The 26,111-nt window shown below is 38.9% G+C and overlaps 1 protein-coding gene across 6 annotated transcripts in view; it reads left to right on the top strand.

The window, feature by feature from the left end:
- Positions 1-26,111, top strand: part of astn1 (astrotactin 1) — a 463,883-nt gene that overhangs the window by 204,415 nt on the left and 233,357 nt on the right. For all 6 annotated transcript variants that reach the window (XM_079819008.1, XM_079819011.1, XM_079819007.1 and 3 more), the window contains 2 exons: positions 14,312-14,478; positions 22,781-22,975. In XM_079819008.1, coding sequence (XP_079675134.1) covers positions 14,312-14,478; positions 22,781-22,975 — 362 coding nt within the window. The remainder of the gene's footprint in view (positions 1-14,311; positions 14,479-22,780; positions 22,976-26,111) is intronic.

Here is a 26,111-nt window from a genome sequence, read left to right as displayed (position 1 = left end):
TGTGTTTAAGTGTGTGATGGGTAGGTTTAGGGGTAGGGTAGTGTGTGTGTGTGTGTGTGTGTGTGAGTGTGTGATGGGTAGGTTTAGGGGTAGGGTAGTGTGTGTGTGTGTGTGTGTGTGTGTGTGTGTGTGTGTGTGTGTGTGTGTGTGTGTGTGTGTGTGTGTGTGTGTGTGTGTGTGTGTGTGTGTGTGTGTGTGTGTGTGTGTGTGTGTGTGTGTGTGTGTGTGTGTGTGTGTGTGTGATTTTTAGGTTTAGGGGTAGGGTAGTGTGTGTGAGTGTGAGTGTGTGAATAGGGAACATATAGGGAGCATCCTATACACTGTTGAAAATCAGGCTGACTCCCCGGATTTTTTGAAACATGTTTTAAAAACTATCGGGAGGTTGTGAGGTGCTCGTAATGTGTTCGACTCGTCTCATAATTCCTCTCACACACTGCAAACTGCGACCATACGAGCATCAGCGATTTCCACGTGAGTTTGAGCTCAAACGACAGCAAAAATCTGTGTATCTTAAGATCTGAAGAGTGAAATCATACAGGAGAGAAGCCAGTCAGATGAGATTGTGGCGAAACCTTTTCAGTGCTTGAGTGTCTTTCAATGCATATGATCATTCATTCTCAGGAAGGAGAACTGAGATGGCTTTCATTACAAGATGAGGTAAAACATTTCAAATGCACCTGCAGACTATTTTTCCAGTCATACATTTTTCTCAGGATCTCGTCTTGTTCTCGTGAATGCAATCTCGTGTCTCGTCACACTCTTAGTGTCAAGCATCTTTCTGTTTGTTCTGCATTTACAGTTCATCATTCAGCAGACGCTGTTATCCAAAGCGACTTACAAATGTTTTGTTTTAGCAACGTAGTAGTTTTTTAAATTAGTGTACTCTAGTTTTTGTTTAGTGTTCAAATCCTGACCAAATACATGAATAATAAATCAGTCAAAATTGCAACTGAACTTGAGAGCCAATGGTCACCATGCTTCTTTCTATTGGGGAAAATCATAGGAGCAAAATGAGGATGGGCAGATCAAATTATGATATGCGACCCTGGACCACAAAACCAGTCATAAGGGTCAGTTTTGTGAAATGTAGATGTATAGATGATCTTCAGATTAATAAATAATCTCTCCACTGATGTATGGTTTGTTAGGATCGGACAATATTTGAAAATCTGGAATCTGAGGGTGCAAAAACATCTAAATATTGAGAAAATCTCCTTTAAAGTTGTCCAATTTAAGTCCTTAGCAATGCATATTACTACTAATAATATTTTTTTTATATGACAATTTACCAAATATCTTCATGGAACATGATCTTAATATCATAATGATTTTTGGCATAAAAGAAAAATGGATAATTTTGACCCATACAATGTATTGTTGGCTATTGCCACAGATATACCCGTGAGACGCACGACTGCTGTTGAGCTCCAGGGTCACATGTTTTAATATAAATACCTGTTTTTATTGTCTGATTTCCTGTGGGCTCATTTTATAACACTTTATTTTTTACTAACATGTAGCTCTTATCTATGTAAATATATTTATGAATATCACTTGGTTAGTTTTTTATTTATGCTGGAATAAAGTTACCCTTGAATCGTAGATGAACTTGAGTATTACACAGTAATTAATGCGTTTCTGTGTCTTCTGTGGTATACTCGTGAGATGTAGGCTTATGTAAACAAACTGTACGGATGGATTTATGATGAGGTGTAACCATAGACCGTAAAAAAATATGGATGTAGTGTCCGTGGCGTCCCCCATAGGATCTGAAGAGCAGTTCTGAAGCGTAAAGTCGGGTCGAGCTGGCCGTCGCCATCTTGTCAGCGTCACTCCCGGATAACTGACAATGGGCAGAGAGGCGGGACGTGGGCGGAGCTAAGGTGATGACTTACAGACAGCAGACAAACGGCAATCCACCTGTCACTCAAAGTGGCCACGCCCTTAATTAGGAAGAACTTTAAGGCTTTATATAATGTAAACGAATGAGTTATAAAATAATTCACCCCGCTCACAGTCGTCATGAAGGGCAAAATTAGCCGTACAGACCAAAAGCACAGTTTGTCCCAGACTGTAAACATGTGTTCTTCTGCTGTAAAGTTGGGCAATTTAACATGAGCTCAGTGAGATTCTGCCGGTCTCTAGTGGCCACTCGATGAACTGCAGTTTAAGTCACTTCCGTATCGGCTTCAGGAGAAACTGGAGGAGGAGCCACTTGGGTGTAACACTGTATTTGCGTACTGAAATGTGATTGATTAATCTCTTCTGTCTTGCATCTATTTTTATATATTTATTTGCGACCTTGCAAGCACTGATTTATCCTCCAGGTAAAGCTGGACGGACAGCCCCAAACCTAATGCTAATGAAACAGATGTTATGGCCTCCTCAATATTTAGCAGAAATTTCAACTCTAAATTGATCCTGCTCCTCTTAATCAGAACACACCCTTCTGTTGTGCCCATAGCTGGATGTTTTGTAATTAACAGATGACTGAAGCTATAAAAATGATGCTTCAATCTGTCCAATCATAAGAGCTCGCCACCGGCCCCCCAGAGAGCCTCATTCCCCCCCTAATCAATTAACACCTCGTCTGAGGACAGCCGGGCCACTGCTGCTTCTGTGGTTTAATATCTCAGTCTGCGTGAGCGGACTCGCTCCGGTCGGCTCTGTCTCGCTGATGTATAGCACTCCTGGGGAGAGGAACAGTGCGCTAGTTTGGAAATACTCTGATAATCGCTAAATGATGATGTGATTAATTAGTTCCCATCCCTCCAGCACACTAGGTGTTGAGTGCTTTTGTGGGACACATCGGGGTGCCCGTCGTCCGTCCAGCCGTCAACACGAAAAACAAATTGGATCCTCTCTAGATCTGAGCGAGCCAGCTGAGCGTGTTCAACAGAGACTTTTTGATATTGCTGACAGAGACTGGTACAGTAGCTGCTGTATATGAGGGAATTATGTGATCAGGCCGTTTTTAGGCATAGGCAGTCACACCATCAGCTGGAGGGGGCGCTAATGAGCGCATATCTGACACTACATTTTAAAGGAACACTCCACCGTTTTTAGAAATAGGGCTTATTCAACTTCTTTCCTACATTTAGATATGTGGGCAAATGCATTTTTGTCTCAGTGCATGCATTGTTTTAGTTTGGCAGGATCTGCTACTGCTACTACTCCTAAGCTAGCCTGACGTCGTCATACTTAATTCTAGTATGAGTATAAAACTTAAATACTGCTCCGTTGGGCTGTGATTATGGGGCGTGTTTTAACCGAACCAGGAAAGACCTCAATTGGATAGACCTACAACCAATCAGAGCAACGGAGCGACGCATAACGTTAGTTGTCAAATGTCAACAGAACTCAACTGCACTGTGTTGCCATGTCCGCGGGTTGAAGCGACCCCAATTATGTGATTATACAGACCCAGGAATGCGATTTTTAGCTGCCAGCCCTGCCAAAATAACACATATTTTACCCCCCAAATGCCTTTTTTCCCGGAGAACCCCCCCTGGAAAGCTATTGGGCTTGTTTTTGGCTAGTTTTGAGGAACGTTAGCAATTGGGCGGGTTTTGTTGTAAAAACTTGGCAACCCTGTCTGCACGCACGCTGGAATAAGTAGCCTAACGTTAGAAGAAAAAGATGAGAGTAAACGATCTTTGCCGGTGTTGTAAAAGAATTTAAGGATACACAGAGTTTACTTACCAACACGATTTGACTTACCATCAAATTTCTGAGAGAAATAGTGAAGGTGAACGCATATACGAACAAGTTCTCCGTTTAGGATTAGAACAAACTCAACCCAAGTGCTCTTTGATGACGTGGATGATTACGTTACTGTTGATCATCTGTCCATCATCGTCTAAAGCCCGCCCTGATGATTTCATTGGTCCGAACAGTTTCTGTTCGGGCATAATTACTTCTCTATGGATCAAGTCCAGACCGAACTGCCCGAGTAAAAATGTTGTGGGCGGGGCTAAGTTCGGCTGGCATCCAGGCTACCCCTAAGCACTGCCCTACCCCGAAACACTGCTACTTGGGCACAGAGATATGTAACACATGAAATCAAAGTTTGTGTGATATCTCTGCACCCAAGTAGCAGTGCTTCACCTGTGCTTCCCCATAATATAGTCCCAAGTTAAAGGGTTAGCTCACCCAAAAATGAAAATTCTGTCATTAATTCCTCACCCTCATGTCGTTGGACACCCGTCAGACCTCCGTTCATCTTCAGACACAAATGAAGATATTTTAGTGTAAAGCTGATGCTGAGAAAGGCTTCAGATAGGCCTCCATTGGCATTCAGTACATTGACACTTCCAAGATCCATAAAAGGCACTTAAATCGTCGTTACAAAGTCCATCTCACCACAGTGACTCTACAATAATCTTACGATGCGACGACAATAGTTTTTGTGCGCAAAAAACAATCAAAATAATGACTTTATTCAACCTCTTCTTGTCTTCCGCGTGTGCCTCCACGACGCATGCGCGAGAATATGATGGAGCGCCGGGGTTCGGGAATCCATGATATGCTCACTTTAGCCCGATTTTGGGGCTAAAGTGTGCCTCCAAAAAATGTGGAGGCATTTTTTTTGGATCACTTTTACTCGGGACATGCTAGCTGGCAACATAGGATCCCATTCATTATGCTAAGCTAAGCTAGCGACGACCCTGCCAAACTAAAACAATGCATGCACTGAGACAAAAATGCATTTGCCCACATATCTAAATGTAGGAAAGATGTTGAATAAGCCCTATTTCTAAAAACGGTGGAGTGTTCCTTTAAGCAGGGGTGTGTGAAAAGGGTGTCACATTAGCAGGGGTGTGTGAGAAGGGTGTCACGGCCACCCTGAAATTTGATTGCCGCCCCTGCTGTTTTCCCTATATTTGGACCCTGGACCACAAAACCATTAGGGTCAATTTTTGTAACCCTCTGGGGGTCTTCGGTCATTTCTGACCCGAATTGTTTTTTTTTTTAAATGTTAAAAATCGTAGCTTCATCGGAATGGTCCGAAATTTGACTTTATTGGTACTTGGTATATGAACATAAAAAAATTGGGGACGGATTTGAAAAGTCTAAGTGGTCGTAAAAAAAAATTGTCACACTCAGGGTCTTCGGGTCAAAAATGATCCCCATAGGAAATGAATGGGAAATTGGCAAGAATATGAAAATACAGAGTTGTTTTGTGCATATCTATAAATCAGCCAGGATGCAGAAAAAAGGACTCAACAGTGAAGATCTCTAAAACATCAAGAGTGCAAAACAGACAAAAAAACTCTCACACACAAAAACACAATTAGCTTTTGGAATGGCACGTGTTAATTTGTGTGTGCGTGTGTTTTTGTGTGTATAAGTGTGTGTGTGTGTGTGTGTGTGTGTGTGTGTGTGTGTGTGTGTGTGTGTGTGTGTGTGAGTTTTTTTGTCTGTTTTGCACTCTTGATGTTTTAGAGCTCTTCACTGTTGAGTCCTTTTTTCTGCATCCTGGCTGATTTGTAGATTGCATGCACAAAAAAACTTATATTTTCATATCTTTGCCAATTTCTATATATATACATTTTTTATTATATTAAATGTGAAAAAATGGGTCATTATCATTGTATAAATATTAATTATTAATCATAAAATTATCTCAAAACACCAAAAAAGAAAAAATATATATATATTATTGAACAAAAATATATTTCAATGATTTGACTAAAATCTTTTTTTATCTTAATCCCGCCCTCCGGGTCATTTTTGACCCAAAGGTCCGAGGTTACATAAAGATTTATACATAGTATATCTTCATGGAACATGATCTTTAATTAATATCCTATTGATTTTTGGCATAAAAGTAGTGTTGGCTATTGCCACAAATATACCCATGAGACTTATGACTGGTTTTGTGCTCCAGGGTCACATACTGAAAAAAACATTTAAACTGTTAGATAAATAGTAAGTATGACATTATAAACATATTGTTTCCAAACTTAAATTGGCTCTACTTAATGTTGGATGTAAAAAACCTCCAAGAACATTTTCAATTAAAAATTATTTGTATAAGCAACTTTCATAATAAATGAATGTAAGCAGCTCACAGAATACTGCATTATGAAAACTGTCTTAAAACCCCAGTGAGTGAGATAAAGGGGACTATAGTGAGAAAAACAAAGCAAACATATACAATTCTTAAATTCAGTTATAATGCTCAGTAGACTTTAACCATTTTTGCTTTGTCTTTTTATTCCCTGAAATTTTCTGGGGACCCCTTAGAACCCTCTGTAGGACCCCTGGGGGCCCCCGGACCCCAGTTTACAAACCCCTGCCATATAGGACCATACAGAGAATATGCACTGAAGGGCTTTTATGCCAAATGACCCATTAACAGAAACAACATTTTAAAATAATTTATTTTCGCCCCATAATATATTTTTTAATTAGTGCTGGGCAAATGAATTTTTTTCATTTGAACGCATTACAAGTATTTAACGCAATTAACGCAGCATTCATTTTTATATAAATTTTTGCCCAGCATTACATTATATGATCACGCTCTTATTCATGTAAATGCTTTTAAACCATCTAAGCGCAACAGGACACAAGAGAACGCACTGTCTGTCAATGTCCTGTCTGTGTGTGTGTGTGTGTGTGTGTGTGGCTGCGTCTCAATCACATCCCTAATTGCGTCAGTCTCGTGCACACATCGAGTTCTCTTTCGCTCTTGAACAAACAATAACAACTACACAGAGCATGTTGCCAAAAGGCCAGTTTTGTCGAGTATTCTCATATTAGGAGTCTAAAATTAGTTAAATAATGTCTTAAATGAACTTGTGAGAAAATGAGATGCGCGTGATCTCGATGTTCGGCAGCGGCAGATCTTAAAGTGACAGCAGCACTGATGAAAATGTCTGTCATTAATGTTCATCACAGAACAAAGGGAACAGAGAAAGGATGATTAATCTATATTTTATTTATTATTTATGCAATTGAGAAAGGTGTTTGATAACTATTTGGCTACATTTTTGCATGTCTGAAAGGGAAGGCAATGGGTAAATATGATATTTATTATAATGGGTTTATTTAAAGATTGTTTTAAGTTCAATTAAATTAAAAGTTTTTATTTTTTTAAGTCTAATTAATGTTGAAATTGGGAGCTTTCAGTTATACTGTAATGTAACATCATTAATGTTTCATAGAGACATCAGTGATACTGGCCTCCATTCATAAACAGATGCCATTACAACACATATATTTAAAATATGCTGTCTTTAAATTGTTTCTACATTCTACATTAATGTGGCGAGTAACTGAAATTAATACAATATCAAAATATTAAAAACTCCAAAAATATTAAAACTTGCGATTAATCGCAATTAATTACAGAAAACAATGCGATTAATTCGTTTTTTTATTTTATTCCAGCACTATTTTAAATTATAAAACTATTTAAACAAATATTTAATATATATATATATATATATATATATATATATATATATATATATATATATATATATATATATATATATATATATATATTTATTTATTTATTTATTTATTTATTTGTATTAATATTTAAAAATATTGTATAAAAATGTGGAAAAAAAAAAGCTTTTACATTTATTGGACATTTATTGAAATTATCATAGCTGATCAGTTGCGGCACAAATGCATTTTCATAAAAATGAAATACAAAATGAACTGAGCATTATGACCTGAGTGTGTTAAGTTCAGGTCATCCACTGGTGGTAGAACTCTCTGCTTTTACTGATGCATTCCATCTCTCCATCGACAACCCACTCACAATCTCCCAGAATGCCGCTCTGTCTCCTATCATGTTCTGGCTGTTAAGCACTTCTGAGTTCCTAGTCAATACTTGGCAAAGGTCTCTTGAGTGCAATCTCTGTGGGAGTGATCCAGATGCTCAGCGGGGAGGAAACACCACTGTTTTTTTCCCTTTCCTGCCAGGATCAAAAGGTGGTTTGAAAGGAGTGTATCCATGTCTGTGACTATCTGCTGTAGAGGGACAGTCTGGGCCAGCAGGACTCGGCCATGCTAATGGAGTGAGCTATAGTCCCTAAAGCAACACGTGGAATATGAGTCTGACCATTGCCATACTGAACAAGAAGAAAAATATCATATTTCTAAAAACCTTACCAGAAAGGCAACACCTTTTTTTTCTTTAATTAGTTTGTTAACTCTGTCACTGATTAAATGTGGTGTTATTAGTAAAAAATAATTGTTGCTATAATTTTGGCTCTCTTTTTCTTAAATTTAATTTAAGCTTTATATGGTAATTACACTGATTTGATGATTGCTTTGTTGTAGCAGTCAGTAGGCAGTGCAAAACTGTTCAAAATAATGACAATCTGTTGTTTAATCATCAGGGTGCAAAAAACACTTGTTTTAGCACATTCTTACAATATGGACATTTTGCAAAGTTTTTCAGTAATTCTGATACCGTGTGATTTTCTCCACTTTGACTCAATTCAGTGTGTGCACGTGTGTGTGCGTCCGTGCGTGTGTGCGGTCGTGCGCGTCCTTGCGTGTCCATGTGTGTGTGCGGCTGTGCGTGTCTGTGCGTGCGTGTGTGTGTGTGCGTGCGTGCATGTGCGGCTGTGCATGTGCGTGCGTGTTTGTGTGTGTGTGCGTGCATGTGCGGCCGTGTGTGTCTGTGCGTGTGTGTCCGTGCGTGTTTGTGCGTGTTTCTGTGCGTCCGTGTGTGCGTGCGTCCGTGCGTGTGTGTGCATGTGCGTGCGTCCGTGTGTGCGTGCGTGCGTCCGTGTGTGTGCGCTTGTGCGTCCGTGCATGTCTGTGCGTGTGCGGGCGTGCGTGTCTGTGCATGTGCGTGAGTGCATGCGTGTGTGTGTGTCCTTGCGTGTGCAGCCGTGCGTGCGTGTGTGGATGTGTGTGTGTCCGTGTGTGCGTGGGTCTGTGCGTGTGTGTGCATGTGCGTGCGTCCGTGTGTGCGTGCATCTGTGTGTGTGTGCGTGTGTGTGTGCGTGCGTGTGTGTGCGTCTGTGCGTGTGCAGCCGTGCGTGTCTGTGCATGTGCGTGAGTGCATGCGTGTGTGTGCGTCCTTGCGTGTGCAGCCGTGCGTGCGTGTATGCATGTGTGTGTGTGTGTCCGTGTGTGCGTGGGTCTGTGCGTGTGTGTGCATGTGCGTGCATCCTTGTGTGCTTGCGTCCGTGTGTGCGTGTGTCCGTGTGTGTGCGTGTGTGCGTGTGTGTGCGTCCGTGTGTGTGCGTGTGTGTGCGTCCGTGCGTGTGCAGCCGTGCGTGTCTGTGCATGTGCGTGTGTGCACGTGTGTGTGTGTGTCCGTGTGTGCGTGCGTCCGTGCGTGTGCGGCCGTGCATGTCTGTGCATGTGCGTGAGTGTATGCGTGTGTGTGCGTCCGTGCGTGTGTGTGCGTGCGTCTGTGTGTGCGTGCGTCCATGTGTGTGCGCGCGTGTGTGCGTGCGTGCGTGTGCGGCCGTGCGTGTCTGTTCATGTGCGTGTGCGTGCGTGCATGCATGTGTGTGTGTGTGTGTTCGTCCGAGCGTGCATGTCCTTGCGTGTGCGCCTGTGTGTGTGTGTGCATCCATGTGCGTCTGTGTGTGTGCTTCCGTTTGTGTGTGCGTGTGCGTCCGAGTCTGCTTATAAAATCAACAATTCATATGTCTATGTTTCATGTTATTGTGTTTTATCTGTAGCTATGACTTTTTTTTTTGGGGGGGGGGCATTCTTCTTTTCTCTCATAAATATATATATATATGGATAATTGTTCTCTCTCCTTTGTTCTCTCCCACCTTTATGGCTTTTTTTTGACAGTTTTTAGATTTGCGTAACTTATCCGACAGTCTGAAAGGGATTTGTTCCTATATGACAAAATCACATGGGCAATTCTCTTAAGCTTTGGAAAGCTGTGGGACTAGATCCCCATTCTGAAATGAGATTAAAAGGCTCAGTAGTTCAGGGCTTTTTCAGTTTATCTTGAATTTAAAACCTTCATGACTTCTCTGGCATCATTAACTGTCTCACCATGTCGTCTGTGCTACAAAGTGCTTTTCAATCAAGGATGCTTTGAGCTCAGAGAGAAGCCTGCAATAATATTGAACTATGACTCAGGAATTGCATTATTCGCTGTTAGATGGACGCAAGGGCATTCCAGAACAAGTTTGCAGGGTTTTTTTTCCTTTTTTTTTTTGTGAATTGTACAAGCTATGTTCCATTTTCATGCACGCTTTCCTTGCTTGCTCATTCTCTTCGAATCTGAGCAGTGCATTTTAAATAATTATTATAAATTGCCCATTTCCACACACTAATGCTTTGACTCATCCATTCTTTTTAAATCTGGTCACAAAGAAAAGATTGGAATAGAAGGCAGAATCAATCACCGTAAATATGTATTTGACCTTAGTTTCACATTTTAGCCCACTTAAAAGGCTATTGAAGAAAATGTACCATGTACAAAAATCTTGCCATGGTTTTTCTTTACAGTGTAGAGTTACAAAAGGACATTTACGTTGCATTGCGTATATGGCAAAAATATTTAAAAAAATCAAAATGTTTCAAAATATGCAAATGGTATACTGCTAATGTTGTTGAATATATTTTTGATGGGTTTTAATGTAATCATTTTGTATTTGTATCACCCAAGATATAATATTTTCTTGCCTCTTCAAGTACTAACCTTTATTTATGTACATGATATACACTATATTGCCAAAAGTTTTGGGACGTAGCTTATAAAATGAATAGTTCTGACTTGGTAAAATCACAGCTTATTTATAAAAAACTCTTTTCCTTGTCTGTCTTGCTTAGAAACAAAAATATATATATATTTACATTTTTGTATCAACTTACTCAATAATTTCTATTCAGTACTGCACCTTTAAAGCGCTGTCCTAATGTCAAATGAGGATGAGCAGTTAAAGCAGGTGAAAAATATGCTTTCTGTCGAACAACCCTCCCCTTTCCTTGATAATGTCCTCTGTTCAGCTGATCAAACTGGGAATGTATGATTTAAGGAATCTGCCACAGATGAGTTAAGAGACTCAGTGCCCTGCGCTCTCTACATTGCTGGTAATAAATCAGGTGTCTTGTCAGCTGTAGCTTACTGACAAAATCAATACGGATGCATCCAGGGACAAGATGTGCTACTAAGATGCATTACCAACATCTGGGCTTTGATCCCTAATACGAATGAGGTCAAGTGAAAAGGTGGCGGTCAGAAAATGTGTTTTACACCCAACCTGCCTCCGACGAAACTGAGGGAGCGAGGTGGTGAAGTTTATATTATGGAGAGATGGATCTTTTTATAAATTTGTATCAATGACCAAAAATTATTAGCAATTCAATTAAAGGACAAAGAACTATAAAGAGCTATACAATTTTACTCTCTCTTAATGCATGTTTTTTTTTTATAACAGCTGTGTAGTCGTGAATCAACACCCACTGTGCTAGAAAATTATGCCCTTTCAACCTCTCATTTTAATGTTTTTGAATAGTGAGTGACTAATTGTAGAGAAGCTTGTTCTTTTGTAGAAATTTCACTGAAAACAAAATAATGAAGTATTTCAGTTTATTTCTCGTTTCAAAATATGGCTTCCTGAATAGGTAGTGGATCTTTTGCAGGAAAGCAATTCTCAACATTTTCAGGTTGTTTCATGTTAGCATCTTGAATCTACTGTATGGGCAAGAGGGAGGGTTTGAAGCTTATAATTAGGGCTGTCAAAAGATTAATCGCGATTAATCGCATCCAAAATAAAAGTTTGTGTTTACATAATATTCATGTATTACACATTCATGTATATATTTAAGAAATATTTGCATGTATATACTGTATATACATTTATATAATCTATAATCTATATAAATATAAATGTTTTATATATAAAAATAAATAAAAAATCTTAAATATATACATGCTTGTGTGTGTATTTATATATAAATAATAATTAACAGAGTACACACACATATATTATGTAAACACAAACTTTTATTTTGGATGCGATTAATCGCGATTAATCTTTTGACAGCCCTACTTATAACTTAAGGTGTGAAAGTGCATTTTATCCCAGGCAGGTAAAAATCAACCTAATGTAACGGCAAAGGTGGACAAAGTACACAACTCCATTACTTGAGTAAAAATAAAAGTACTACTGGTCAAATATTACTCTGTTACAAGTGAAAGTTGTTAAAAACAATTTTTACTTAAGTAAAAGTACAGTAGTACTTGCTTTTAAAAGTTCTTAAGTATCAAAAGTAAATTTCCTTTTTTATGTCAATGCATTATTTTATTATTTTTGCATTGTTGTATAAATGTACACTATGCCATGGTGGTTTAAGCCAGTCAGTGATGCTCCATACAACTACCTTGAACTAATTTAAATACTTAAAAGTTACAAAGCTTTTTACAAAGCTGCCGTCACTTTAAGGCAGAATGCACAAATCCTACACACTGATACACATCCGATATTCCCCCAACTGTTTATGTTCACTTAAGACATAATCAACTTTGTTTTCGTGAATACTTTCCAAAAGGAACATTTTTGATATTTTGTGTGTATTGGTCTGTTTAAGTGCGAAAAAACACAAAAGAAAGCTCTATTCAGTACTCGAGCTCTGGCATCTCAGAGGCACACAAAAAATAGACTGAACTGAGCTCTTTCATCATGCTTTATCAGATTCATCCATATGTCTGCGCTTCTCTTTCTCCCAGACATTTACATTTTGCACAAAAAAAAAACCTTTTAAAGAAGAAAAAAAATCATCCACTGACTTGCAAAGCTGCTAAAGAAACGACTTTTGACTTCGAGGACCTTGATAGAAATGTAGTGGAGTAAAAAGAATGATATTTGTCTTTCAAATGTAGTGAAGTTAAAGTAAAAGTTTCCCTAAAAAATAATACTTAATACTTATATTAAAAAGTAACTTATTGCCTAATTGTGTAAGAAAAGTAATGTGTTGCTTTACTTTTTCTCACCTGTGCTGGGCTTGTTTGCTTGTTTGTGTTTTGATTTTTATAAAAAAAAAAAAATTATATTTTTGGGCAAATGTAAAGACTCTCACACCAAAATTGAAATAACAAGCCTCAGGTAGACAGTCTGTACAGTAGCCCGCGCAACTCTAATGCTGCATTCACACAGAACATGAATTGAGCGTCAAATTCGCATATATCACATATAGTGCCTCCAATTAGCTTTGGACGCGTATAAAGTGAGCTTTTGAAGCGAATAGACACGCATTCGAAGTGGAATTTGCTTCAATTATTGAATGCACAAAAAGTACCAAATAAAATCACTTGTGCAAGACACTAAATTTGCCTCTTTCACGTGAACTTGACGCGCAAATTAGGCAAAATCGCGTCCAACGCGCTGCGCTAAACATGTCTATCGTGCCGCAGGACCCCCAGACGCACGTCAATGCGTCTTTACACACTGTAAAAAAAAACAGGTCTCCAATTGAAAATGTTCCAGTGACCGATCACATCTACATTTTTCAGTTGGCCAAATTGAATTTCTGTGAATTGATGCAATTTAATTCACAGAAATTCAATTTGGCCAAATAAAAAATTTAGATGTGATCGGTCACTAGAAAATGTTCAATTGGAGACCTGATTTTTGTTTACAGTGCATTGACTTAACATGTAAATCACTCGCTCCAGATGCTCAATTTGCGTTCAATGTGAACGCAGCACAACAAACCTTTTAGTTGCGCTGCCATTCTGGAAGAATAGGACACATGAGAATAATTTTTTTAACACTTTATCAATAAAAACTAAAAATCTAAAGTCATTTTTGCTATAGTTTGACTGAATCATCTAAGGTCAGCTGCAAGTACACTGGTGAACAAAGTGAGATTAAATGCATAACAATGTTTGTTTTATTTAACACATTATTGGATGTTTGCATAGTATAATATAGCATTTTTTTGAGGAATACTTTTTTGTGCAAGTGAGATGAGTAAATGCTCACATTAGTCTAGATTTACAACAACCCTCATGTTCACACACAAAGCCTCTGCACTTATGATTTCTCTCAACCTCGGGACAAGAGAGCTTCAGTCAATAAATGGGAGAACAAAGTAACTTGCGTTACTTATTTGAGTAAGTAACTCAGATATTTTGTTGTACATGTTAAAAGTAATGCGTTTCTTTATAGTTACTTGAAAAAGTAACCTGATTACATACCTCAAGTTACAGTAATAGTACAACACATCGTAACACAGGCATGAGCAATAATCATGTTTATGGTTGCGGTATGCATGCATGCTGAAATTGCTTCATACCAAAGATAAAAGGGATATTATGAAACGTCAGAGAATGTTTGAAATGATGATTTTTTTCTCTCAGTGTCCTCCAGGTTTGAGCCCGATGAAGGATGGCACAGGTTGCTATGACCACCACATTGGCATCGACTGTTCTGACGGCTTTAATGGGGGCTGCGAACAGCTGTGCCTTCAGCAGCTGGCACCTCTGGAGGAGGACCCTACTCTCTACAACATCCAGATGTTCTGCGGGTGAGATTACACGCTTTACCCCACATACTGGACATGCTAATAGTGCTTTCTCGACAAGCATTTCTTATATGGTCACAGTTATGCGTTTTGAAAACAGCAGGAAGTGTTCTGGTATTCACAACGGCTATTTTTGAAGACGTTTTCTTTTGAATAATGTCCTTTAGTGTGGTTAGTTCAGTTGATTATTCATGCAGTTCACAGCACCTTAACTCATTTTACACATTCTTTCTTGATCCACGCTGGCTGTTTGTGTCTGAGTGTGAATTGCCACACTTTTTACCTGTTCCCACATTTCTGCCTCTATGTTTATTTAAATTGAGCGTGAACACGACTTCAAATTAAAAACTGGCAAACCTGAACTTGCTGAAACATTCTAATACCGTCACACATTCACCTGCAAAAAAAAATGTGGTTGGTGATGTGCGCAAGCTGAATTTACTATATTCTTTTTCTGTATCTTGATAAAAAATCGTTTGTCACATACTGAGAAAATGGAAAAGGAGTTGCAGTCTGTATTAGGTGTGACTGCAGAACTCAAAATAAACACAGCGTACTAACTCAAGTTAGTAAGAATTCTCTTTCTAGCATTATTCCCACCCATTTGCAGGGTCCGCTTCACACACACACTTGATTTGGCATAGGTTTTACACTGGATGCCCTTCCTCACACACTCACACATACTACAGATAATTTGGCATATCCACACTGGCACGGGGAGAACATGCAAACACCACAGAGAAAGGACTGCTCGCTCAGCCGGGGCTCGAACCGGGCCACCTTAACCCTCAAATGCATGAATGCTTCACCAGTCATTATCACATATTCAGGTCTTTAGTGACCCGGATCTCTATCTAACAACTTGTCGCAATACTATAAAACTCTCCTGATATTAGAGCAACAGTTACAGAAGAATAAAATAAAGCATATATTGTGACCTTCTGAAGTTTGTAAGGGTTCAGTTTGAGCTGATGTTTTATACCATCATCAATGTCCTCGTCAGAGCTCATTTCACATCTGCCTCATATTCACCATCTCAAACATATTCTCAAAACTGTCATCTTCAACATCATTGACAGCTTCTTCAGCAGATCCTCCATCAGTGACAGTGATATCTGATAGCGTCCAGTGCTAAATCTCTGAGCCACTTCAAGTGTTGCTGATGATTCTTCCTGTTCTTTTGTTTTCGGCCTGCGGTGACTATGAGTGTATCGTCACTTCATCATTCTGTATCAGACATCGCCACCTTGTGGAATAAAGCCGAATTGCACTTATTCAGTCATTAAAGATTCAATTATTGTTTTGCAGAAAAAAATATACTTACACTGTTACACACCTCGGGTCGTTAGCGACCCTATACACTTTTTTACACAAAATTAATAGGAAAACAGGCATTTTTCTATAATTATATTGTGTCTTTCTTGTTATATTTTTTATAATGAATTGATTGAGGAATACTAAGGTAGTATCAACCTAAAAAAATGTCTTTAGGTTGTTAAATTTCAAAAGTGAATGAGGTGGACGGTAGTGAATGACGTCCCAGGCAGGGGCGCTGTTAGCAAATATTGGGCCCCCTACCACACCAACCTAGCTATCCAAAATCTCTGTCTGTAATTGACCTATCGGTAAGCCCCGCCCCCCTTAGTTACTGTTGCTAACTCGGACAAACAAATGGAGTTGCTATATCTTACAATGACAGCTATCAGTGTGAAAACCTTATCCTGAGATGTTTTTGGACACAGAATGTAGCGTATATCCGGTCCGAATGATGGCCAAACTTCACTGATGGTTTATCAAGTTTATTAAGTCCTTTTTCACTCCAAAAAAATCATCATAAGAGCTGAACAAACAAAGCATAAAAAGTGCGGATTAACATCTCATTCACAAACTATCTCTCTCCGTTGCATTACCATTAACATGCACAGCAAATTACACAAAAACACTCGTACAACTAACAGTAAACAAACATATACACAGAGCTTATGGCTCTTCGGGGGTGCAGTTAATAACGGGTAAACTTTGCATCTGCAAAACAACTCCGATAAACTGCGTGCAAGCTCTCCCTTTCACTTCCCGTAGACTATAATACCCATCAAAATAGGAGTCCTTCTTAGTAAGTCAGATAATGTAGACCTTCGTGTTTTAGACCTACAGTGTTACATGACATGAGAACAGTTAGTTATTACGGTTTGTATGTCAGCAGGGACTTTAAATGTAACTTAATGAGAGTTTGACAAACAGAAAATCCCTGGAATCAGTGTTACAGCACTTCAGGCACGACATTTTAGTATTTTTGTAGCATATACACCATCAAACCGATGAGAGCTTCGGATTTTCCAATGTTTCTCTATGGCGCTGAAACCTAAAGATGTCCGAGTTTCGGTCCCAGCGCAACTGATACTCAACTGCTATTGGCTCATCTGCGTTCGAGGGGAGGGGCTTACCGATAGGTCAATTTAATATTACTGACCAGTTAAGCTCCACTCGCTCAACCCAGAATACCCCAATTGGCTGATGAAATATTGATTTAAATTAAGATGCAATTTATACAAAACGAAATGTACTTTAAAGAAAGGCTTTCTACGAAACAAAACTTAATGAAGTGGTCAAAATCATGTCTGACCCACTCCATGTCTCCTGGCATTGCGCATCTTATGATGTGTCCTTTCTCACTAATGCTTCTCACTTTTCATAATCAACATAGATAGATATAAAAAATAACAATATTTAAACATAAATATAAAATTAAATACCTTTTCTTAATGGCTACAACAATATAGTAGGCTACAGTAAAGTTTTCAGCTTATCAGAGTGAATGTTTGTGTGTATGTTTCCAGGCTTCAGTAATATCACAGTCATTTGAAAATTATTCATAAAACTCAAAATATTATTTTGACTAAAACATGGTAAAACTCGCAAATTTCATAAAACTTCATGTCCCGTGGAGGAACGTGTCACATAGCCTACTAAAACACATATAGGCTATAATATGCTAGTTAGTTCACATGCATAATTTTACACACTAGCAATCAACAGGTTGAAATAATTAAGACGTTTTTAATGTTTTTGAAAGGAAAAGGCTGAATTTATTTGATTAAAAACACAGTAAAAACACAATATTAAGAAATATGAATAACATTTCCAATAGCTGTTGTGAATATATAGTAAAATGTTTATTTATTCCGGTGATCAAAGCTGAATTCATCATTATTACTCCAGTCTTCAGTGTCACATGATCCTGCAGATATCATTCTAATATGCTGTATTTTTCATAAAAAAAAACTCCAGGACCAATATAATTTTTAAACTTACATTTTTAAACTATTGGAAATTTTAAACTCTATTCCATAAAACGACAGATGTCAAGCTCCTGAAAGGACAAATACTATAACCACTAGAAAGGCAACATAAAATAGTCCACATTCTGCACTACATACTAAGTCTTAGACCATAGCATTGCTTTATATAGACTGATTTCATGGTATTTATTGAACTTTAGTGATATTAAACTTCACTGTATGGAAAATATTTCAAAATCCATAAAAACAAAAATCTAAATTATTTATGAATTGCCATGTGCACCAGGAAAGACCAATTATAACCTAAAGAAGGTCATTCATTAATGTTAATGATAAGCATTTCAATAAAAAAATAGCTTTTATATTTCTGTTTAAATAACATCTATATTTTTATGTTAGTAAGTGGTGTTTAAAATTGCTCTGTGCATAATGAGCTGGTGAGATGAAAAACTTTTCTTCAAAAGCAAAATGAATGTCCTATTATCACTGTAAAGCTGCTTTGAAGCATCTGTGTTGTAAAAGCGCTGTATAAATGAAGGTGACTTGACTTGACGTGATGCGGACCGGTTGTTATGGGCCGCTTTGTGCCAGAAAGTCCAGGGCCACTTTTTTGCCCTAGTCCGCCCCTGACGGCCCCTGGTCCCAGGTCACTAAAGACCCGAGGTATGCGTTTAAGTGTACAGTAAAAAAGTTATATTGTCAAATATTATTGTAGTTTATAATGTGTTCTCTTTCGAGGGAACTGTACGCTGCATCTGTTTTGACGTCCAGCTCAGTCTGATAGCTTTGGCGCAATGTCACCACGTGTGACGGCGTACCATGGAAGCTATAAAGGGAACTCCAAACAACAGCTCCTGTGCCTTCAGCAAATGCATGTCCTTTGTCCTTGTCTATTTATTATATCTCTAAGGCCTACGAGGCGTGACCTTCCTTTGCCTCTGGCGGTGCGAGCCCAATCCTCCAGAAGTATGGCAACATCTAATGCCTGGTTCAGACTACACGATTTTAGCCCGAATTTGGCACGATCCGTTTGACGTATGGTGTCGTAGGGATTCGTAAACGACAATGGACGTCGGGACGCAAGAATTTATCGTATCATCTCGTATAGTGTGTCATGTTTTATGACAACCAAATCCACGTCTGCGATAGTTCACGACGTCACAGCAGAAAGACTAGCATGTTGAATTTTTTTTGAGGTCCCCACGACGGGTTCCGTCACATGGGTGACGCTGACCAATCGGAGCACAGACGCTTTTCGTACACAGCTTTCAAACATGGCGAAACGCAAGAGAGATGATGGTGCGGCTAGGTGGAGTTATGAAATGGAGGAAAGGTTTGTGGAGATGTGGCAACAGTACTCTTGCCTGTACGATGTTTCATCGAGGGACAACCACGACAGATTACAAAAAAAAAGCTGCCATACGATAGCGGAAGCCCTTCAGCAACCCGGTGAGTACTGGAATTAGCTGTAACTTTTAAGCTAGCAAATCATTAATTATATTCTTCTTCGCTATAGAGAAAATTGTGTGTGTGAGAGAGAGATCGAGATTTTGAAAGTGAGTGAGTGAGTGAGTGTGTTTTGTGTGCGCATGAGTGAGGGTGTGTGTGAGAGAACGAGTGAGTTACTGTGTGTGTGTGTGTGTGTGTGTGTGTGTGTGTGTGTGTGTGTGTGTGTGTGTGTGTGTGTGTGTGTGTGTGTGAGGGAGAGAGAGAGAGAGAGAGAGAGAGGGAGAGCTTTCACTACTGGCTAATAATAACAAAATATTTAATATAAAAAGAACAATATTTTACCTCAAGTTCTCCTTGGAGGATTGACAGCCCATACTGCCCTCTTCGCGCAAGCCAGGAACGTGTCCATGGTCGGGTTTTCTTTCTTTTTTTGCGCTTTTCTAAACACAAGACAGCCGGTACAAAACACGCTGCTTCAGACATTGTTTACGCTCTTGTTTGTTTCCGGAAGTCAGTCGCTAGTTTCGCCTTCTCGATGACATCACGCGCGTCGTTAAAGACAACAAGAGATGATTGGTCGCGAAGCAACGTGTAGTCTGACATGTTTCTTGTCCAGGACACGACAAGATTTTAGGAGTCAAAATCGCGTAATCTGACACAGTGACTATCGTAACAGACAAAAAAAATCGTGTAGTCTGAACCAGGCATAAGGCTCTTCTGTAAGGAGTTTCTCTCCTTTCTCCTCAGATTTTATAGTCTGGATCTGCACCTGGATTCCAAGTGCTTTGATACATTTTTAACCATGAGACCATGATTCATCTTAAATTAATAAAAAGTTCAAAAGAACAGCATTTATTTGAAATTGAAAGATTTTTTTGTATCAATGTAAAAGTCTTTACTGTTACAACTGATCCATTTTTTAATGCATCTTTTTTTTTTAAATACTGACCGAAAACTTTTAGACGGTAGTGTATGCCTTTTTTAAAGAGGGGGGGGGGGGGGGGGGGGGGGTTGAAACACTCAGTTTCAGTCAATCTCATGTCAATCTTGAGTACCTGTAGAGTACCTGTAGAGTAGTATTGCATCCTTCATATCCCCGAAAAGTTTTTAGTTTTGTTATAAAAGAAAGATACGCTGTACAGAGTCTTTACGGAAAAAGCCGAGCGGCTGGGGGCGTATCGTGTGGGTGGAGCTAAAGAATCACGAGCACGCTCAGCTATTGCATGGAGAGCGTCTGAAAGCTGTGACATCCTTAAACTTGGAAAAAAATGTTATCCCAAATAAACCATGACTATCAATCAGATTCAGCCATACATACACTCACCTAAAGTTTATGGACTATTATATGTGATTTAATGTTAGCAGTAGTAAGTGTAATGGTTTTGCACATCAGACTAGTGCGTGTTTACAACGAAAAATGAACATAAATAGCCAATAACACAAAGACATTTGAAGCAGTTTTACTCACCGCCTTCTTCCAACGGTGAACCTTAATCGCTGGGACCATTCCATCTTTCAGCATTAGACGAGCTACAAATCCGGCGTCGAACTGGGCCGTGCTTATGAAATGCAGCCGAAATGCAGTGGAACAAACAAAACACTTGCACAACTCCATTGCTGCTCCGGAAAAACAAACTCCATCCACTGTCCCATTAACTCTGGGTTCTTTGGGAAGCTGTGCAGGGTTGTCTTGCCCTGACAACCAAAAACATACTTTTTTGGGGACACTGTTGTTGTGGTGAAGTCCTGTTACTGAAGTCAAATCGCTTTGATGGGCGCACTGCTCTCGCTCTAGTCGCGCGCGCGCCCTTCCGGGAGAAATGCCCTTAGGACCCGTATAAGGAAATTCGTCCCCGTTTGACGTCACACAGACCCATACTCGAAAAAAAAACGTATTTTTGGCACAGAAATACTCCATCAAACATCCATCTTAATGTTTGAAACGTTGTCCATGTTTAGCATGGGAATCCAAGTCTTTAACAGTGTAAAAAACTCAGTATGCATGAAACCGCATTTTACCCCCCCTTTAAGGGAACTCAACTCAAATGTTTTCCCGTCTTGTCTTGGTGGAAGTGCTTTAATTCTGACATGACATCACATGCATCACACATCACTAACCATTCCTTCAACTTTCATGTGCCAGCCGCAGAGAATATGACCCAGTCAGAATAAATAGCAACCTTCTTACACATTCTTCCCTGCTAAAACAACTTTTTTTAGAGATCATTCGCCGACTGTTATAGGCACGTTGCGTCGACTAAAGGTGACAAATGCGCATAATTCTCTTTTTCTCTGGAGATCCTGATAATGCGACAGGCAATCTGAAGCCACTTAAATCGCTGTCTGTGTTACGGATGTGCCACTGAGAGGATGTGTCTCACCTACGCTGATGACAGCTTCCTGTAAAACTGTAGTGTGTTACTAAGAGAAGTGAGACTGAGCGTTTAAGCCCTGACACCTCTTTCTCTCTGTTGCTTGTGTAGTTCAGAGCAGACGTGACAGCTACGTTTCAAAGTTACATAAATATAAACGGCTCCTGTGCGCTGTCACACTATTAGGATGAGACTGTTTCGCAGTAAATAAAAAGAATTGCCAACCTTATATTCAAGACGGATGCGACGCTGTGAGATCATTACCTGTACCTCTGGGTAGGGTTGAATGTTGTACACATTGCTCTTTTTTATGACGTGATGTTTTTATGTTTTAGGGTTTAAAAACAAGCCTATGGGACAAACACACGACTAGAAACTATTAGCATTTTATTAATCCACGAATCCATATGCATAAACTCAATGCTTTACATAATAAACTATAATATTTCCCTTTTATTTGCAAGTCTTTTCAGTTGACTACAGTTGCAACACACACACACACACACACACACACACACGCTACCCCTAAACCTATCCATCACAGGACACATTCTGCATTTTAAAATTTTTAATAAAACATTGTTTAGTATGTTTTTAAAGCTATTTTAAATATGAGGACTTATGAAATGTCCTCATATTTCATGCTTACGTCGTAATACAAGTGTAATACCTGTGTCATTATACAAATTTGTGTCCCCATAAATCACAAACACACACACACACACACTGACATCTTACTACATTTTAAAACATGAATCAAATAAAACTTGTCAATGTAATTTGTATATTACAATCTCATTTTAAATAAAGTTTTAATTTGTCCATTTAAAAACTAAAACATATAAATAATGTATTTCTACTTTTAAACAAAATACTGTTTGCAGCAGCTCATTCATCACCAATATTTTGCATACACAAGTCAGCAATAAATTAATTGATCCTGCTTTATTGGCATTGTGTACTGGGTTTTAGAAAATGCTCAAATCAAAGATCATTTTGATTTGATTTGTTTGGTCTGTATTATTTTTGGATGACTTTACTATTATTCTAAAATGAGGAAAAAATTTATAATAAAGAATGAATTGGTGATGTATACATTTTTGATCATCTTACTTTGGCAGACATCTCCACTTCTTTCTTCAATCCCTTTAGCTCTCATGTCTTCTCTTTGCTGTATGTTTGCAGATGTATTGAAGATTATAAGAGAGGATCAGACGGCCGCTCATGTCAGCCGCTGTCTGAATCCTGCACCGAGGGAGTGGACTGTGGGGACACCGCTGACATCCCAGCCAACCAGACTGTGTTTGGGGATCTCTTCTACGGCTACAAGAACCACACCAAAGAGATCACTTCAGGACAGATCCTTAAGGCCACCTTCAGGTGAATGTGCTTGATTTTACCAGCGCCACGGGTGACAGATGACTTACATTCACACATTTTTAATAGCAAGATCGTGCTGAGTTGAATTTTTTTTTCTTTCTCTATGATTTGATTAAATCAGTGGTTCCTATTTTCCGTTCGTAAATATCAAGCGTACACTCTAAAAATGATGGCGTACACTCAAAAAATAACCCAAGTTGGGTTGAAAATGGACTAACCCAGCAATTGGGTTGTTTTAACCCAGCAATTGGGTTGTTTTAACCCAGCGGTTAGGTTAAATGTTTGCTTAAAACAACCCAATTGCTGGGTTAAACAACCCAACAGCTGGGTTAGTCAATTTTCAACCCAACTTGGGTTATTTTTAACCCAGCATTTTTTAGAGTGTAGCGTTAGTTCTGGCCAGTGTTGGGGGTAACGCATTACAAGTAACTTGAGTTACGTAATAATATTACTTTTTCCAAGTAACTAGTAAAGTAACGCATTACTTTTCAAATTTACAACAAAATATCTGAGTTACTTTTTCACATTAATTTGACTGACAGCTCTCCTGCCCCCATGTTGAGAATAATAAGTGCAGAGGCGTGTGTGTGTGTGTGTGTGTGTGTGTGTGTGTGTGTGTGTGTGTGTGAACATGATGGTTATTGTAGTTCTAGACTAAATGTGAGCATTTATTTATCTCACTTGCACAATAAAGATTCTGTACTCCTCAAAATGAATAAAATCAGTCAAATGCTAAATCAGAATACTATGCAAACCTCCAATAATTAAATGTTAAATATTTTTTTTTATATTTAATTTACCAATGTCTTGCTGCTGACCTTTGATGATGAAAATTACTAGATTTTTTGTTTTTATTGGTAAAACGTTTTTCTCCTGCATTATATATTAAAACATTATCCATGCCAGTACAGCAGAGCTGCGCCCTCTACTGTTCATGTGTGAATTTGCATTTTTACCTCGGCCTGAGGCTTATTATTTCAATTTTGGTATGAAGAGGTCTTTGCACAAAAATATAACTTTTTTGTTATTAAAAAAACAAAAAAAAAAACAAGCCCAGCCCAGGTGAGAAAAAGTAACGCAAAAGTAACGTAACGCATTACTTTTCTTAAAAAGTAACTAAGTAACTCAATTAGTTACTTTATAAGGGAGTAACGCAATATTGTAATGCATTACTTTTCAAAGTAACTTTCCCCAACACTGGTTCTGGCTGGTCACGTTAGTCAAGCTCGCATCAGCTGATCACGTCTACCTATAGGAATATGATGTCTATCACATGCATAAATACACTCTTTCAGTACTATCAGCAGCCATTGCGTTCTCCAGAGCTCATTTACCCTCCTCCTGCTCCTCCTCTCATCAGTCAGAATTTGGTATTCTGATTCCCCTTGAATCAGACTAAATTCCCGAATTATGTTGTACATTTTAATATTGACATTAATGATATCTGCAATCAGGGCTTGACATTAACACCCGCCAACCCACCAAATGCGGGTAGATTTCAGCTGTGGCGGGTAAGGCAGCCACTCCCAATAGCCACTTTGGCGGGTTGAATATAATTTCAGCCTACAGCCAAATGATATGCCAAGACCGTTGTATCACAAAATATTACAATTCACAATATTACAAAATTACAATTCTTTATCGATTAACTTGCAGTCAGTAATAGGCAGAATCGCGCTGAATGACACACAACAGAAGCACTCTCTCGCATGAACACAGTCAGTTATGGCTTAAGTGTACATGAACAGGTGGGTAATAACTGGATATGTGTCAGAATATTACGTTGTAACGCGTTGTGTATGAATGAAAATAGGGATAGCTCACTTAACGTAACTGGAGTTGATGCAAACACGGAGGCGATCGACATTAAACAGCTCACACTTTATTCCCTGCAAAACTCTCACAAGAGTGCGTCACAAACTCCATTCCGTCCACAGCATTACTTAATAAAACAAAATAACTAAATGTTAGCAACAGAAAATAATCCGCACACATGGGTGCTCAAGGCTGTACTATTGTTTTTGTAATTTGCTTCTTTGTTCTTTTATATAGCCTAACAAAAATAACTCGTATATAAAGTTTCTCATAGCCATATTGCCCGCCTGCACACCAGCTGATATTCACTGTAGTCTTGATTTGGGTGGTCACTCTGCATTGAAATTTTGAAAGGGTTTTAAATCTTCTAAATCAAGTAAAATGACTCAAAATCAAGTAATTGAAGCATGCCAAAGTCAAATTTAACCATATAAAATGTAATTTCCAAGCAGTAAAATTGTGGCCAGTGAAAATGCTGAGTGGTTAGTAACTTTTGAAAACCACTAGCCACAGTGGCTGGTGAGGAAAAAAGTTAATGTCAAGCCCTGTCTGCAATACATAGTTGGTTCTGTTTACCCTAATGGGGTTTATCGCTACTCTCCCTGCTCTTATCCATGCTAGGCTGCCCAGAACAGAACCATACTGCCAATCCAAACTGTATGCTAATAGTCAATCAATCATCTTTGACGACAGTGGTCCTGACAGAAATTAATAATACACCACTGGAGCATGTACAGTATGTTACAGTTATCCTAACAGGTTTTTTTAAGTTTAATAAGCACAAATGCTCGCCGTGCTCTGTTCAGTTATGCACGCTCGTGACGTCACGTAATACACAATTACGTTGAAAAGGTCGCGCTAGAAGCAGGCGGAAGTACCGAGTCAGTGTTTACAAATGAGCGGAAGGAGGACCGTATCCACATATTCAAACGTCTTTGACCCTGCGTCTAGCGCGACCTTTTCAGCGTAATTGCGTTTTACGTGACGTGACGTCACGAACGTGCATCACTGAACAGATCAAGGCGAGCATTTGTGCTTATAAAACTTAAACTTTATTTATTAAAAAAAAAAAAGACCGATCATTTCGCTAGATAAGACCCTTATTGATCGTCTGGTACCGTTTTATGTGGTTTAAAGCCCTTTTGAAGCTGTACTGAACCTCTCATTTGGACCTTGAACCGTTTGGAGTCTATTGACTTCCATTTTATGGAGAAATATCCTGAAATCTTTTCATCAAAAATGTTCATTTCTTTTCGACTGAAGACAGAAAGACATGGATATTTTGAATGACAAGGGGGTGAGTAAATTATAAGCAAAAGTT

This window comes from Gobio gobio (genome assembly GCF_949357685.1).
Source record: "Gobio gobio genome assembly, chromosome: 6".
NCBI classification, from domain to species: domain Eukaryota; kingdom Metazoa; phylum Chordata; class Actinopteri; order Cypriniformes; family Gobionidae; genus Gobio; species Gobio gobio.
Note: the sequence above shows the minus strand (reverse complement) of the source record. Positions and strands in the feature narration are given on the sequence as shown.